General features: G+C 43.0%; 1 protein-coding gene across 2 annotated transcripts in view; it reads right to left on the minus strand.

Moving 5' to 3' along the window:
* The window catches only part of zbtb16a (zinc finger and BTB domain containing 16a), a 350,151-nt gene that overhangs the window by 121,562 nt on the left and 209,969 nt on the right, over window positions 1-18,620 (minus strand). For both annotated transcript variants that reach the window (XM_034177822.1, XM_034177821.1), the window contains exon 4: window positions 17,554-17,640. In XM_034177822.1, coding sequence (XP_034033713.1) covers window positions 17,554-17,640 — 87 coding nt within the window. The remainder of the gene's footprint in view (window positions 1-17,553; window positions 17,641-18,620) is intronic.

The following is an 18,620-nucleotide window of genomic DNA, read 5'->3' on the forward strand; positions in this document are numbered from 1 at the left end:
GCTCTTTGAATTGTAATCACATTGAATGGTGAAGTACCTGGAGATTCCTATTCTGAGTTCTGGGTTCTCAAACAAAACTTTTTATCATGTGCACTGAAACTCAGTGTCATGACCCTAAAAAAACCCGATGAGCTTCCACATCAGAGCACAAACTTCAGCTGCAGCAAACCTGCAAACCTGCCAAAATGGCCACAATGTTAATAAAACTATTTTTGACCTCCATCTTCAATGTAATGTTGTGATTTTTTCCTCCCCCAACAATGAAAATGTGATTTTTCAACCACCCTTTTACCAACTGATTTATTTTGGGTGATATTAAAATTAATATGCAGTGAGCCTGCAGTTAAAAGTACTTTTGAACATGGTGTTCATGCTGATTAATTACTTAACATGGATATTTCAGATAATTTAACAAGAGCTCATGCACAATGAAGCTGGTGCACAGTTTTATGGTTGACGCAATAATAGCCAGTCCCTTTGGTTTCTCCCCTCGTTTTGACTCAGGGTCCCCACAGCAGATCCAATGTGGATCTGCATGTTGATTTGGAACATACTCTTCCTGACAACTACATATTACTTGAGAACAGGCAGAGGTGACCTTGAACTGGGAACAGCACACTTAACAGGTGATATGAAGACTGGAAATTAATTCTATAGTGAAAGACGTGCTTCAAAGATGGTATATGGCAGGGGTCTTCAACTCCAGTCCGTCGAGGGCCGGTGTCCTGCAACTTTAGATGTATCACTGCTTCAACACACCTGATCAATTGATGACGTCATTAACAGCACTCTGGAGAACTTGACTGCATGCTGGGGAGGTAATGCAGCCATTTGATTCAGGTGTGTTGGACCAGGGACACATCTAAAAGGTGCAAGAAACCAGCCATTGAGGACTGCAGTTGAAGACCCCTGGGATATGGTCTATTGGTATAGCAACCTCATTTTCATAAGGATACTTTCTGTAGCCCTCCCCCAATACACCACCAAGAAATGGTTTCAATCACACAAGATGTTCTTAAGTTATTGTGCACAAACAAAAAAAAAAAAAGAAAAAGAAAGAAAACAGATGACGACCAATTTCAAAAGGAATGCTCCTCGAGCCTCCACCAATACAAGTCAAGTCAAGTCTGGGAGCATGCATTGGTCCCACACCCCACCACATCCATGATACCATGAACCCACCTTGGATACCAGATAGCATCCACCAAGGCAGACAACTGGTCCATCCTCATATCTCTAAAATAATTATCTCCCCTCAGCCAGGTGAAAGGTGGACATCCCTTGGCCTTCTCCAGCAACACTCAGACACCTATGTGCTGGATCATGCCCAGAGAAACACGTCACATGGACAAAACGATGAAGGTGATCCTCCTTCAAAGTGATATTCCTCATTTCAGTCTCTCACCACTGGGAGGTGCTTTCAACCAGACAAGGCATTCTTTAGTTATAGCAGAAATTAAAATCAAGATGTGTCGTCAGCGGCAACATTAGATAACACGACAGCCAGTTTGTAAAGGACCCATCACGAGCTTCCTCCAAATCGCCACCAATAAATAGTTCAACCAGACAAGATGTTCTTTAGCCATTGTAAAGAAGTGAAAACCAGATGGTGTCGTAAGTGGCCACGTCAGATAACACGACAGCCATTTTTGTAAAGGAAACTGTCTTGCGTTTCCCCCAATACAGCACTAAGAAATCCTTTCAGTCAGATAAGGCATTCTTCAGGGATGGTGGGGAATTTAAAAGTTTACAGTCAGATGCCCAGATTCCCATTAAATATGATTATGTCGCTATCGCCAACATTCCTCACTAAGTGCTTACAATGCACATATTCCACAAATGTCACAGAAATTACGACATTACTGCAACAAGGACAGTGAATTCTGACCGGAAGCAAACTTGTGTAATGTCAGTGTTATTCTCCTGGAATGAAGCACGAGCGTGCACCAGTCCTTATGTTGCTGCTGGACTTCGCCTCTTTCGCGCGTGTGTCATCTGCATGCGGCTGGTAAGCAGCTTATTTTCTTCACTGCACACATGAAGGCAGCTCATCAGCTGGGAGCTGAAATCATATTCAAATGGAGTGATAATTAATTAGGTCTAAATGTCATCATCATAATTGGGGCTGTCCGGGATCTGCGCCTGCTGAGGATTTTCTTAATCATTTTCTTCTGCCTGCAGACGGAGGGAGAGCCAACAGCAGACAGAGACACCTGCTGGCTCAGTCTGCAGTGGTCTACAGTACCTTTAAGGTTAGGTTAGGACTTACGATAAGGAAAAGCCCGGTAGACCCCTGCTGATTTGCCTCTATTCATTGGTAGTCATGTAAGGGAAGGCTGCCAAAATGAGGCAGCAGTGATTGATGGGGGTTAAGCTCCCATAATCAATATGACACTGCTAAGTGCCCTTTGATTGAGCTGCACGCAGTGGAAAAGGACATTTCTGTGCCCGGCTGCTCTTGCCACCAAGAAATCCCACGTTTGTCCAAAGCTAAACGGTCTTCTGAATGCCATTGTCATGGGTACATTAACTTTTAGATGAGTCTCAGAGACCGACTTGGAGTGAGGACGGAAAGGAGGGGGGGGGTGGGCCATTTTCATTAGCGTGGCTGCACGGTGCCATTAAGGCTGCTTCAGACAGACAATGACAGTAGTGGCTCCCATGCACTTCCAGAGCAAAAAAAAAAAAGAGGAGGTTTTATTCCGTCTGTGGAGCCGGATAGGTGAAGGCGCTGGGGTAAATTTGCCGGTGTGAAACCCTGCATCACTAGGCAAACTGGATCTGATGGCTCCTTTGTTTTGGGGTGAAAGGTTGGATGCACGCGTGGTACTAATCTCCTCGCTTCACAATTACGGAACACAGGGAGAGCCGCTCAAACCTCTTCCCACTCTCAAACAACAACAAAAGAAAAGAGTGAAAGACTCCTCTATTGTCCCTCCTCCTCATTCCCCCGCCTCCCCTATGCTCGCTCCAAACTAATCAAGAGGTATGTGCACTGTAAATTAAAAGGGCCCGTGCATGCTGCTGTTTAACACCAACGCTCTCTGCTAAGATTCCACAAACAGCTCCAATCTAATTACTGAGGAGATTTACTTCAATAAGGCTGCGGACAAAAGAACCCTTGCTATTGTTGACATGGGGGCCGCTGTTCCATGTCTTCTCTCTTTCACGCTTTCCTCTCTTGGGGGAATCCTTGTCTATTCAGATTCCTCGCCGTCGCCAAGGTTACATGCAGCGGGGATATCTGAAGGTAGGAACCACCTGACAAAGGTGCCCATTTTATTCCACGGATGGCAAAGGCCGTCTTGATTCCTCTGTTCTTTTCATTATCTGACATTTTTTAACTAAGTAGATCCTGAACAAAGCCTCAGTGGCCAACATGCAAATGCAAAAGGAGAGAAAGCGGCATCCGCGGGAGCTCAGACCATCCGACAACGGACGTGCCGGCTGAGGTCACATTGTGACACAAGACTGAGACGCATCCATGGGGCGGAATGAGGGTGCGGCAGGATGGGGAATATTGCTGGCCAGATTTGCAGTGAGTCCTGCTGACTTCCATTTTATGGCCTATGAATCGGGCGTGCCCTTTGGGAGGCCTATAATCTGCCCCCACAAGCCAACCTCCCGTCGCACGTATCCTCCATCATTTTATTGGCCTCTCTAGATGTGCGGCCCGCTGTCTCTGCTTCACATGATCCAGCCATGTGGGGATTCTCCCACAGCATGACATGCACACCACTGTGGACATCCCAATTTGCTGCCGGATCCCACCCACTTATTTCCCCCCGCATAAGAATACAGCCTCCCCTCCACAACACGCTGTTGCCCCATGGTTTCCTGTGGCGACACCCTCAAAGCAACTGTGCCCACCAACACTAAGCCTCAGCACAGAAGCTCTGCAGCCCATCAGTCTGCCTGGCTATTTCTCAATGAATGAAGTCTGTTGCGGGGGAACGCAGCAGCGCCAAGTCGCGCATTTTATCTCATTTACGCACAGCCCATTATGCATAATGCTGCCAGTTTGGCCACAGCAGATGATTACTGTTGGTCACACTGCAGCCCTGCAGTATCCATCAACCAAAGTGAGGATCTTCCTCCGCCTGGAAAAAACTCATTTAGATCTTATCTGGGTGAAAATTTGTTTGGTGAGGGAGAAGACGCGGGGGAAAGGGTTAGTCGCAGAAGTAGTGACTGTAACTGGTTGCACTGATTTAATTTAGCCACCGATAGTGTCCTCTGACCACTTGTACTCTTCTTATTTTGGAAGGTGAGTGAGACTGAGTGCTGAGGAGGGAAAGATAGAGGGAGAGCCAAAGAAAGAGATATTTGTTTACCAAGATGGAGTTTTAAGGTACGAAAGCAAACAGATGCTGCCCGCTAGCGGTCACTGACAAAAACGAGGGCCGAGAGCAGTCATCCATCATGTGATGACAAGCACGTTAGACAACACAGCCGCTCAGGACATTTCTTATCACTGCTTCAGTAAACGCTTTAAATGTTAGAAAGCGTTTGATTCACAGTAAGCCTGTATGAAATGTATCCTAAAGGTACAGTTTCAGGAGACATGATCCAGAGTCTGTAAGTGAGAATGATCTAAAAAGCGTTAATGTACAATCAATCAATTCAATTTGTTTACAGGGTCATTCCACAGGGCGGCATTCATCGAGTATCACCCACGATACAAACAAAAAAAGAAAAAATGGGATGAAACAGCTTAATCCGGCTTGATCCTAACAGGCAGGTTTACAAAGTGCAGACATGGCAACTGGATGGCTTATAAAGTGCAGACCTGGCAACCTGCCCATATAAATGAAAGAAAGGGAGCTGCACCCTCGATGCGCCCCAATGGAGCACGATCAAACAAGTTTCAAGTCATAGCCATTAAGACTGCGAATACTCAGAAATTACCACGTACTATCAATGATTCCATGAACCAAGATTAAATTTTTAAACAGTTCAAAAATTGGATCTCGTGCCGACGATGGCCATAACTATGACGTATACCAAGATTATTCAAGATTGAATAAGATGGATCAAGAAGTTACTGTGATACTTCAAAACGTGCTCCAATTATCTATTAACAGGAAGGGATGGCGCTCTGTGGAATAACCCTCAAAATTACAACACGGATCATTTCATGACATGGCACACTAGTAAGTTTACCCACCCTATGAGCAAGCACAGTGATTATAGGAAGAAACTTCAAGCAGAGCAGACTTAGTGAGGTGGACCATCTGCTTTGGTCACTGAGTGGTCGACTGGTGGCACCTGGGCTCCAACAAGGATCAGCCACTGCGTCTGAGTCAAATGGGAGCTTTCCTACTTGATTTTGTAAATAAATATGTTTTGTGGACTTTGGTGGCGTTGCAACAGACTGTGGTTGTAAAACAGAACCACAGCCAGAAGGTGAAGGTGGCAGAGACAAGGTTGCATTGCCAGGAGTCATACACGGTGAAGCCGGATGTATTTGCCTGAAGGGGTAATTCCACCCAGGCTCATGACAGCAGGAGTTCCAGGTTCTTCTGGCCTGCTCCACCATCTGGGAAGCAGCACTCTTAGGATGCACCTGGATTATAGTAGCCAAGCAGATTTTCAGGTGACTTTATTTTTGTTTTCCCACTTCTTATTTGGATTGATGTTTCCTGCAGTGCACACTGGGAGACCATGTGGAAAAGTCACTCAGCACATATTACACAACCACTGACTACTTTAACCCATAAAACATTCAGAAATATCGCTTCTGCTCTATGATGGTGAATCATATTCTGCAGGGACGTAAAAACAACTTGATGAATTATCTCACATTTAAATCCACTTATCTTCTTTATAAACCTATTTTAAACAACATTCATGATTATATTATAGTATGAAGAGTATTTTAAGACAGTCCTACATTCACTGGCCACTTTATTAGGTACACCTGTTCAATTGCATCTTAACACAAGTAATTAATCAGCCAATCACATGTCAGCAACTCAATGCATTTAGGCATCTCGATGTGGTGAAGACGACTTGCTGAAGTTCAAACCGAGCATCAGAATGGTGAAGAAAGGGGATTTAAGAGACTTTGAACGTGCCAGACAGGCTCGTCTGAGTATTTCAGAAACTGTTGATCGACTGGGATTTTCACACACAACACAACTCATCTCTTGGGTTTACAGAGAATGGGTCCGAAGAAGAGAAAAATAATCAGAGAGTGGAGGTTTTGTGGACTAAAATGCCTTGTTGATGTCGGAGGAGAATGGGTGAGTATGTGATAATATCATGTCAACATAGACCAACATCTGAGGAACGTTTCCAACACCTTGTTGAATCTATGCCACAAAGTATTAAGCCAGTTCTGAAGGCAAAAGAGGTCCAACCCAGTACTACTAGCAAGGTGTAGCTAATACAGTGACTGTATATAGGCCCCGGAGTCCATCAAATCAGTGCTCATCCCTGAGTACACCAGTCCATCGCAGGTTACTTCCCCAACCAAGGCAAGTACCCACTTACAGCTGGCTGGACTGGGTCAATGCAGAAGATGCATCTTGTCCAAGGACAAATACATATCACATCAGTGGGAATCAAACCCAGGTTCATTAAAACTGTTCTAACTCTTAACCCCTCTGAGATACCTGCTTCTGCTAGACACAGAACAGGAGACACCTCATCTGAGATTTTTTTTTTCTTATTTTAAGTCTTTTGACATCACTTGAATACATTTTTTATGAGTTTGACAAAGTAAAACTAAGGGCCCTGTCCTACTGGCGTTTAGAAGGATTTGCGTATGGATTGCGTACAAAATTGGCCCATATTTGCCAAACATCCGCAATATCCGTGTAACATGCCTGTATGAGTCGACCGTCATCCGAACACGCCCGTGATCATCCGCAGAGGCACGCATGTCCGCAGCCAGGATTTCTGAGCTGTTTAAAATCTGGATGCGGATGACATCCGCCTTACATACTCCATATATACTCACTTCATACACAATACATACTCACTCTATGCGCTGTATATCTGCCGTTAACCGCTGCTATCCGCAACTGACGGGGATTTGCGGCTTAACAGCAGACCGGGACAGTGTGTAAAATAGATATATTGCGTGCCCATCATGTCCACATCACAAATTAAAATATGTTGTGGCGAATGCATACAGATTGGCCATGAATAACGCGTTTTTATTACATCTGCTTTGCAGCTGATTTGCGGACAATCTGTGAATGCATAACAAACATGTCACGTAAACCCAAAGTGTGACAGAAAGTGACATACCTGCCAGTCAGTGCTGGTCCAGCTGTGTAAATCCACAAAGATGTAACAGCTGCTGCAATCCAGGACTTTTATTTAACACCAACAAAAGGAAGAGTTGCTGTTTAGCCACAACTCACTCAAAAAAAAAAAAAAAAAACACCTTCTCACACCCCAAGTGGCTTCCCCCCTCCCGCTCCCCAAACTCACGAACAGTTAACCCTCGCATGACAACACTCTGTGATCAACTTGTCCAAGTCCAGCACTTGCTCCAGAGCCTGTATTGTTGGTGTGAATAGTGATGCCGAACGGAGCGAGTGAGCTTATTTTATGACCACAATGCAGATGCTGTGCACGCGCAACACGTGCGCTATGCATTCATAATACACCCGTAATACTGCCGTGATAATCTCAATATGTCGGATCAGTTTCCTCACTACATGCGTTATATAACCGTGATTGTTCATCATATATTCGCTATATATTATTAATATATCCGTAATTCATACTGGGACATTCGTCATCTTTGGCCATTTTTGTTGTGGACGACAACGAACGCCCGCAATTTATATATTTATATATTCATGTGCAATTAATTCTCTCCCCAGTGGGACAGGGCCCTAAACAATATTTGATAGAAGAAGCGTTGATTGGAGAAAAGTGCATATAAAATTTATATATAAGTTTAAGGTTTTGGTCTCCGCTGATCATCTTGAGTCCTTTGGTCAACTGTCATCCGTTCATTACAGTGAACGCGTCACCTGGTACTTGCTGTGAACCACAATCCTCAGCAGGGCGCAGACAGACGTACAGTTTGCTGAATTGTGAGTGGGATGTGGAAAGAACGTGTGCGTGCACGGTGCTAATCAGCATTTTGACTCACCAGATTACACAGGAAGCTCGACACGCTAGCTTTGTGTGATCAGAAATCATGATGGTAATGAACATCTGCCCTTCAGCGATGCCTGAATAAGACAGAATGACACATTAAAAGGCAGCTCTACGCCGACGCTTTCATGCTAATGGCTAATCGGGCTGAGCAGAGGAACATGCACGCCTGCTGTGTCCGGGGGCTTGTATTGGGATTTATCTGCATGTGTGGTACACTGTCCTGCCTGGCCTGGAAGAATATTGTTTGGTTATCAGCACACTAATGCTCTCTGACAACTTAATAACATCACAATTAACTAAATGCTAAACAGATGCCACCGCTGCCGTAATGTGATTGAGACGATCGGCACTTTTGACGTGACCTCTGTGCACCGCTGCCACTGGCCTCATTTGCGTGAGTGACACGAATGTTTGTGTTTTAGGGAGCTGATTGAGAGGCCACCGGAGTGAACGCAAGGAGGACATACACAGGAGGAAAGAAATGTGACCAAATAAGTTCTTTTTTCTGAGTATCAGAGCTTTTCCTCTCTCAGCTCTCACTCTTCGCTCTCCCTCCCTCACTCCAGCCAAACTATTTCTGGCTTGAGAAAGAAAGTGTTTACTGTGCGGCCGAGGCCCGCTGTAATCACGCTGTGTTCCCACTGCCTAAACCCGCTATAGTCACTCCAAGGTTTGCATATTTTCCCCTGCATTACAAGATTTGGAAAAGGATGGAGAGATAAAAGGAAGAAAGGAGAGAGAAATATAAACCTTCTATATCTGGATTTACACTACTCTGTGTGTGTGTGCGCGCGCGCGATTCATAGACAAACAAGAACACCAACAGTCAGACAAACAAATTCTTCAGAGGCTTACGGAGTCCAAATCCATCAACTTCTTCTGGAGAAGAAATGTGCAGATTTCAGTGCAAAATATGCAGCTTTGCATGTGCATGGTGCACTGAGAGGGTTCGTGCATGGAGTGGGATCATGCATGCAATGGGATCGTGCACAGTGCACGGAGAGGCTGCAGCATGCAGCAGTGAGATCTGCACTTTACAATCCTACAAACACATTATGACCTTTTGCTTTTCTGAAAGCTGGAGGTTTAATCATGTGGAACGTGAGTGTGGTGGTTTTACCAGTAAAATCTCATTACAGTGACAACCAACACAATCACGAAAGGCAGAGAAAGACAGCTGGGAGAGGTAAGTGAGGACACAAAGAAAGGCTGTGGTGCTGACCAGTGAAGAGAATTACAACAGGCTCCTTTTAAATGAGTGATTTAACAATATGGCACTTTGGTAAAGAGGGAAAAATCCACATCAAACAAACCTTTATGTGATGTCACAAAGAGAAAAGGATGTAGGTTGATTTATGAGTTCTTTGTCAGGGCGTGGGGTTCAATCAAAAACATGGACTTATGAAGACTGTGCTCTTTAAACTCAGTTATCCATCCTTAGAAAACAGATACAGATGATATCAAAGTATAAATTCACATTTTGGGCAGTTTTCATGGAGCCATAAAAACTAGCACAGGCAGAACAAACACCAGGTGGCATTTTACAGCACTGAAATGTGCAGTGTGCATGTGTTTGGTAATTCTGTGCCAAACAACTTTTTTGCAACCCCATAGTCCTCTATCATATTCTGATGAGCTTTTGCTAGAAAACAATGAAAATCAATGTTTCATTTTTTGTATTTGATTAAAAAAAAAAGCTCAACCATGACTGACTTTGAACATTTTTATACTCTGTCGAATTTGGGTGGATTTCCAAAAATTAAAACAAACAAAAAAGGGGGTAAAATGCAATAAATAAATAAATAAATAAAACAAATACAAAAAAACCAAACAAAAAAACATAGATTTTCATTGTTTTCTAGCAAAAGCTCTTCCGAATATGTCACAGAACTATGGAGTAACAAAAAAGTTCTGTCCCTAGTGTGTACATGGCAGAGGATCCTCTGGTCACAAACCCAGGAAAAAAGAAAAGAAAAGAAATTATCATATGTCCTGCTTTTTGTTTTGATGGGAATGAATAACCAATATTTAACAATTTGGTTATTTGGTCAAAACACGGTGTCTGAAAGCCTAAAAGCTGTCACCTGCCCTGCATGGTTTCCACCTCTACCTGCTGCAGCCACAGTTAATTGTGCTGTTTCTTGGTTCTTGATTGGCTGAACCTGACTTAGTTAATTATTGTGTGTTTCAGAGATGTTTCAGAGGTGTGTGTGTGTGTGTATGTGTGTGTGCGAGTGGCGGGAGGGGGGGGGCAAAGTTGAAACACACAGGGCAGGTAATCAGCAGGGGCAGGGAGGGTGACCTCTGCTGTCCATTCACGTGTGTCACTCAGAAACATCCAGATAATTTTCTTCTAATCTCGCACAGCATGCAGGTTATAATAATTGCACAATTCAAATCAGGTCCGATACTTCTAAAGACTTCATTATTATTATTATGTCTACCAAGGACGAAATAAAATCATCGGGATGTTCTGGATCCGGATCCTGGATCAAGATTTCACTCTATATAGGCTTTAAATAATTACGTCAAAACTACTTCATGAATTCTCACCAAATTTGCACCATAGATAGATATAAGGGCATGGAAGACTCCAAAGAATTTTGGAGGTGACCGGGATGGGCAGATGTCAGAAAACTCTGAGTGCTCTTGTTGTTATTATTATTATATTTATTTTTAAAGGAAAACTAGAATTTATTTTGATACCTGCCGAGACAAAAAAAACCCAGCTTTGAACAAGGAGGACACACATTCCAGGATGCATTTCTGCAAAGGACTAAAGTTACTAAATATGCAATGTTAACACAGAGTTAAAAATTCGAATGCTACTTATTTCAACAAAGCACAATCTTTAGGATGAAAACATAATCTCATGAAGTGCACAGGCTAGTCTGAGACTTTGACACAGTGTTAACACTGCGGTACGCTGAAATTGTGTGGTGTCGGTGCTGATGTGGACATTACTCTCAAGTTGAGCCACAGTTTGTCACCATCATAAAAACCCTCATTATTCTTATTATCACCGACTAGGTCGTTCCCGGGAGGTGAGCATTACTTTGCATATATATTAATACTGTATAATGGCTCGCCAAACGTGGGCCGTTAATGAAAGGTAGGCCGATGACGCCATTATCCGCCCATTACTTTGGTTCGCTCTGGAATGGGTTTTTGTTTTCCTTTTAATATTGTGGTATTGTTGCACTGATCTAGCATCGTATATGATGTAGCTGTACCCTGTTCAGCAGCAGCGGCACCCGCCACGCCGCCCGACTGCTTGACAAAACCAAAGATCAGTTGATTTGTTTCAGGAAACCGTGTGCCATGGTGACACACCTGTGTCTCTTGTGTGTCGCTAGTTAGCTTGCTAACATCTTCGTATGATGTCTTCTAAATCACCTCAGAGGTATTATCCGGTTATAAATGTGGCTGTTTATTTCTCGCTATTATTTTCAAAATAAGAGAATCAATGCTTATAAAGATTTGTACACCAATACAGCTGTCTGGGAGCACATTCCACCATTAAACATTATTTTTTCGAGAAAACAATCAACATACATCACACGGCCATCATTCAGATCGGCAGTTGCAGTTTCGCATTGCTGGATGTTCTGTGTTTAAAGAGTGACCGTGGATATGGTTTGCATGTGCTTGTGTGGTATAAGTGACAATAATGATTGATTACTGGCCCTCTGTCATCTATGGTTAGCAGCCCTCCAGCCTCTGCTTGCTAATGGCCAATTAAAAAAACAAACAAAAACAACCATAAGCCCACCAAACTCATATTGTACAATTATACACAGATTCATGGAGCTCACATCTGCAGTCTGGAATCAATTAAAAGCAAAGCATTAAGGAGGCAGCCATTGGTTATCTGTGTTTTGTGTTTCTGCAATTCGGAAAAAGAAAAAAGAAGAAAACTTCACTTGATGTATACTGGACCAAAATAATTTTCTGACTGGCAGATGAATTGAGTCTTACATGTTTCAAAGTCAAACAACTTTTGTCACGTTTTGCTTTGAATGTGCTCGGACCACAGTGACTGAGGAACGAAAAAAAATCCTTACTGTTTTTAAGCGTGCCAATTAGATGTGCTATCGAATGTATTTATTTCAATAATGTATCAAGTTCACTTCAAAATAACATTTGCTTCAGTTTGGCAGAGACATGTCCTCAGTCACTCTTCAAAAACCATTTTTGCACATTAGGTGGCTTTCTTCCTCTAAGCTGTGTTTTTGTTTGTTATATTATTGCCCAATTGTGTACAGCTTCTAACAATGCAAACTTTACCTACTGAGCCCGGTGGAAATCACGGTTTTTAGACCATGGTACACTCTGAGACAAATAAAAGGTCTAAGTTCTTCCAGATCCAGAGAAACAATGCTAAAAAAGCAGCTGAAGCAGCCGAATTCTAAATTTTTAAACAAAATTATGCATCTAAAAATAGTGTCATTTCGTTGGAACAAAGCTGCTCAGATGTGTTGTGTACATGCTATCTGACTGTGGCACACAAGGACATTTGAGACTGAGGTGACATCATGTGAGATCACAACAAAATCTAATTTAGATGTTTGTGTCAGTGGTCTTCCTGCGCTGGCGTTTGCTGTCAGCAGGATTTCGTCTTCTGCTTTCACAGAATCCATTTGCTGCCACTCATTCCTGCAACCCTCCAAAGCTGCAGTCTATCATGAAAAAAGTGCAATGGTTTCACAGCGCCATGCACGTTACATTATGCTCTGCTCACTGTCGATCACCTGACAGCGGCAGGATAAAAAGGAAGTCTCCTCCAGGAAATCCTCTCAAATAAAAACGCTGCTCATCTCTGGTAAGTGGGACAGTGGCAAAATGAAGAAAAGCCCCATTTGTTGCATAACAAACTGGATGATACAAAACAGAAACGGTGTTGGTTGTAAGTAGGCTACAACTCTAAATGACAGCAGTGTTTTTCTTGCAGGATGAGAGGCCCACAGAAGTGACACAGACTGTGCTGTTTGCTTAAAAAAGCCCAGAGGCAAGTCCCGATTTTGAGGCTGCGATGTGATGCCCTCCAACCAGGAGAAAAATGTGGCAAAAATCAGTATCAACTCCTGGACGTCTTTGTGTGTGTCATGCCGCCTCACGGCACAGCAGCATTTTATGCATATTTGTGAATTTGCATGAGTTCAAACTGCTGCTCAAGAACACGTCTGTCAGGAATAACTTCAGGAACGCCGAACCGGCACGTCTCGCACGAATACAGCTGATCGATATCAGACAGGGCAGCAAAACTGTCCCACATGCAAAGCAAAGAAGAAAAAAGTGAGAAAGACAGAGGTCGAGTCAGTCAGACTGCAGCTGATCACATCAACAGAGGAGATGCCACAAAAGCTCCCATTCAGCGCCGAAAAACACAGCCACAGTTTCAAAGGCCAAATTTTGTCAACAGAAAAACATTAGCCAAGAGATGAAGCGGTGCCAGGAGGCAGGCACGGATCAAATCTGACGTCCTGCTGCTCCCCGGCCCACACATGATCCACCAGACAACAACAGCTTCACACGTCACTCTGCCCCCTCTGAAAGAACTCACACATACATCAGTGATACATACAGTTACACAGCATGTCAGCATATCATATAGTGGAGCAGATACCTTTGATTTTTGGCCAGAATTGTTCCTGTGGTGAAACAAGCATCAGATTTGGCATGAGTGTTCTTCATAAATCAGTGTCTGAGAAAGTGCAGGCATTTGAAAATCCAATATGGTGTCCAGGTAGGGGTCAAAGAAGAATTACACAGGGGTCAAAATTTAAAAATGCTCCGATCATATTGAAAAGTATAACACATTATTTGTCTGATCATAAATATTCCAAAAAGATATAGTTTGGATTATCTATGACTGAATGTTATGGAGTTATGGGGTAAAAACAGCAAGAATAGTGACAAAGGTCAATTTCAATTTGTACAGGAGTCAACAGTTAAAGTTGCTCCAATCTTTGTAAAATGTGATGTAAATTATTGGTTCAGTACTTCCAGAATGGACTACTGAACAGACTAAACAATGACTAACATTATAACCCCTTCCGCCCCGCCCACAGAATTTTTAATAAAAATTTCATGTGGCTAACGGCGTTTTGAAGAAAAGGATTTCTCAGAAGTATTTATACCAAATTTGGTGCTGGTGTCATACATAAAATAACCAACAAGATCCAAAGTCCTGACCTAATCGCTAACCACTGCTCCGCTGTCCTGCTCATAAAATGAATATATGTATGCTGAACAGAAAAGCCAATGGAATCTAAAAACTAACTGAATGTAAAGTTAACAGAGGATAAAGCTAATCGAACATAAAACATGAAATTCAGACAGCGTAGTAAAACTGCCGAGTCAGATTTTACTGGAGCCCATATTCCAGGCGATGACCCCTGAGAGCAGCGGAACACATGGATGATAATTATTACCACGGCCGCTCCAGTTATGTGGCAGGAAGACACTCCAGTCACGCTAGACTGGAACACCTATATTTAGAAAGCTCCTTTCCGCCGTTATGGTGATTGGATCATTAGCCTCATTTAACCTTTCTTCTGTGGTGAGCTGATTGGCTGAGAATATGCCCCTCAGGACTAAACCCTCAACAAAAACAAAAAACCCTGACTACTCCCCCACTAACACCCTGTCCTCAAAGCAGCAGCGACAATACATGGCCTGCTACTCTGAGCCTGAGGGTCAGAAGGACAAAAAAAAAAAAAAAAAAGATAATGTACAGTTATTTTTGGCCTCACTGACAGCGCTCACTTTGACCTCTAAGGTGGAGCTTAATGGTGGCTGGTGACCTTACCTCTGCTGCCACTTATATGGCAAAATAAATATCAAAATGTAGAAAAACACATTAAAAATAAACATTCAGCTCTGCAGAAGAGAAATGTCAATGTCGGTAATCCTGAGCTTTGCTCGTGTGCTGCTTTCAGATGGAAAAGATCAACTCAGTGTGTGTGTGAGAAATCACAAACTGGAGGCTGAACATTCAAATCAGATTTATTCCAGATCTGATTTCAAATCTCATCTCACTGATGCACTTTCCACATAATTTATAGCAAGTGACCAGATCCAATCTGTGTGTCTGTGTTGCAGTCCTCATCTATGATCAAACCCACATCATTGCTATATTAATGAAAGTGAAATGCAAACAATCATGACTGTTGTCTCTTTGTCCAAACACTGCATCAAACCTACACAGAGCTCCGTGACTCACAGAAATAGTCACAGCTCATGAGTATATATGTATTTATATATTGTAAAATGTTCCCCAAGAGGTATGCTTTTGGATGACTGATCAGCTAAATTAGTTATGTGAGAAAAAAAAAATGCGCCTGCGCACACATGCACACAAAAAAGTCCAAACTGAATGCGCACTGTAAAAGACACAACCAGAAATGATCACGGGAAATGATGCATGTGGAAAAAAAAGGCTTTAACAAAGACCAGTGATGTGGAAAGATTCAGCAGCAGCTGATACTCTGCAGGGTGTAAATAATCAAATGCACAAGACTCCTGCGTGTGTGACGCTCGTGTCTGATGATGCACAGCGTGTGTTATGCATGACTTGTTACAGATGTAGGAAAAACACACCGAGGCTGCTGCTTTGTTTGCATGTAATTTTACAGGTTACAGTAGTTTGGGCTTTTGTGTCCATGTCTGTGTATATGTGTGTGCATTCATATAATTTTTCTTTACTGTCACCCAGCTGTGAGAGGTAGGGGTTGGGGCGGGTCACCACAGTTCTTACTATTGCGTGAAAAGTCACAGTTGCAACAAAACATACGTTTTCATGAAACTTTTGATGGTTCAGAGTTGCAACATGGAATCAAATTAAAATTAGAGATGCATATTAATCAGAGTTTGACTGACAATCTGAAGAAGTCCCTTGTTCCCGAGGTGATCATGCTGCACTACTGTTGAAACCAAGCAAATTGTGCTCTTCAGGAAATTCAAAGCATGTGAAAATGTGACTTTAAAAGACTTCTCTACAGGTGAGGTCTGGGAACATGTGCTGCTGCCACATGTCACCAAATCCACCACATCCACCACACTACGCAAACCTGCACCTCTGAAGAGAACCCATCTAACTGCTGCAGCCAGGTGAAATGGGGACATCCCCTTGGCCTTCTCCAGTCACTCGAGTCGTCAACACTGAGGTACCTGTAAACTGGATCACATCTAGAGAAATGCACCACATGGTCCAAATGTCATAGCTGATGTTCTCTCACAATGCAAGTGCCCACGTTAGAAGAGTCCTGGTACCAATGGCACCCAGTCATCACCTTATGTCAATAGTTAAAGTCCATATCTCACAATCATCCAGTAGGACTGGAACCAACAGGTCCCAAAAACGCCAGAACCATCACGACCCTACAGAGCAACACATCTGTCCTCCTACAAAGATACTGACATCACCAAATACCTCTGTGCAGTGACGGCATTGCAATATAAGCTCTTCCCAGGCCAGTCGCCACTTTACAAACAGTAAAAGTGTTTTTTGGAGTCACTTTTTTCCAACTGGGGGAAAAAAAACCCAAGTAATGCTTCTTCTTCATAAAGTTCAGTCTTGCTCAGAAATTTCCAACTATAACTAAAATCTGTGATGTGCCCCATCATGTCAGAATGAACTGTAAACACTTAAAAATGCTGTATTTTTCGCACCAAACACCCTGTCGACGTGGCTGTAATAAATAAAGTGTATCTTGTAAAGGTGGAAAATAAATACGTGGCTGTTGAGACCGACACTGAGAAGATGAACAGGACTACAGAAAATGTTGGCAGTGAAGTGACAGCTCCGTGCACGTAGCAGCGTGCGTGGACATGAAGCACAAACAGTGCAGACCTTCAGCCCAAACACACACCGTCAATAACCGAGTGCAGGAGACAATCCTGTGTGAGAAATTAAAGCCATCACCACCAGCTCTGCACCGCTGTGGGCCATCACACATCTGCTGGAGGGGGATTTACTTCTTTGTATTTACATCTTGGCACCTGCATCACCCGCTTCTTCCCGTCTTCATAGCTGAGCACTGATAAACAACATTAGCCTGCCAGGTTTCTCCGCCTTCCTGATTACTGCTGCATCTGGCTCGATTTAGGACAAGTGGGATTAATGCGAGATGATGTGATCTAGCAGTGGATCTACAGAGAGGTCAGCGACCTCCTGTGACACGTGCACAAGCCGTGACCACACACCATGGCCTCTCTGTGCCAGTGCTGGAGCTTGGCGATCCTCAGTGTGGCTGCACTCAGGATCTCTCTGCTGGGAACACTGATGATAAAACTGTCCAATGCTTATTATTTATTCTGAAGCTTATCAGGATCATCTCTAATGGAGAGCCAGATCAACAGAAGGCAAACAAGATAACGTGCAGTAACACGTTGTATAGAAATGTATGTGTGTGTGTGTGTGTATACCGGTGTGGATCTGCCGGTGAGCCTCCAGGGACTCCTCATTCTGGAACTGGGCACCACATTGGTCACAAACGATGGCCTTCTCACCAGCTGGAAAACAATGAGTACAGACGCTTAAAGAGCACGCAGAAATGCACGCACGCACACACACACACTGAACAGCCTCCAAAGTTATGTGTCAGTAACCTGCTCCAATTTATACCTCTGAATGGAAAGCATTTCACAATGCAAAAATGAAAATCATCAGCGAGCTGATACCCTGCAGACTCCACACGTCATGATATAAAACAGTGTTTTATGACATCATCATACTGTATGACTTCCTTGTGACTTCATTTTGAGGTCATTAACACCAATCAATCACATATTTTGCTGATCCATACATGCTTTAGATCATTATTCTTGGTTGTTGGGATATGCAAACAAGTTGTTTTTCAGACCATGTTTTCTTTGACCTTTGACCCAATTACTCCAAAATCTGTCCAAGTAATATTCCCACCAAGTTCGAAGGAAATCTGTCCTGCCATTTTTTAGTTATCTTGTCCACAGACACACACAAGCAACTGCAAGCAATACTTTGCTTGTTGCTTCTCTGAGTCTTCCATGAGTCTGTCCCATGACTCCATGCTGAGGTTGATCAATGTCATGTCTCCTTAGATATTCTCTCACCGTCAAAGATTTTACAACCCCAAAACAGAAAATGTTGGCACAGTGGGACAGTGATTTTTACATTTACAGTGACTTCTGTTTAACTGCAGAGAGTATGACACTAAGATATTTCATGTTTTGTGCAGTGAACTTCATTTCATGTGTTAATATACGTCCATTTGTGCATTGCAGGTCTGAAACACATTCCAAAAAAAAAAAAAAATAAATGTTGGAATGCAAATGCATTTACCATGTTGCTATTCCTTCTCACAACACTTAAAAGGTGTTTTGGCATTGAGGACACCAAGCAAAGTGTTTCAGGTTCTATTTAGTCACATTCTTTCTGAAAACATGTGTTAAAGGGTACAACAGTTCATGACGGCAGGTAGGACAGTCCAGTATCCATACCTTCTTCTGCAGCA

The sequence above is a fragment of the Thalassophryne amazonica genome, chromosome 9 (genome assembly GCF_902500255.1).
Source record: "Thalassophryne amazonica chromosome 9, fThaAma1.1, whole genome shotgun sequence".
NCBI lineage: Eukaryota > Metazoa > Chordata > Actinopteri > Batrachoidiformes > Batrachoididae > Thalassophryne > Thalassophryne amazonica.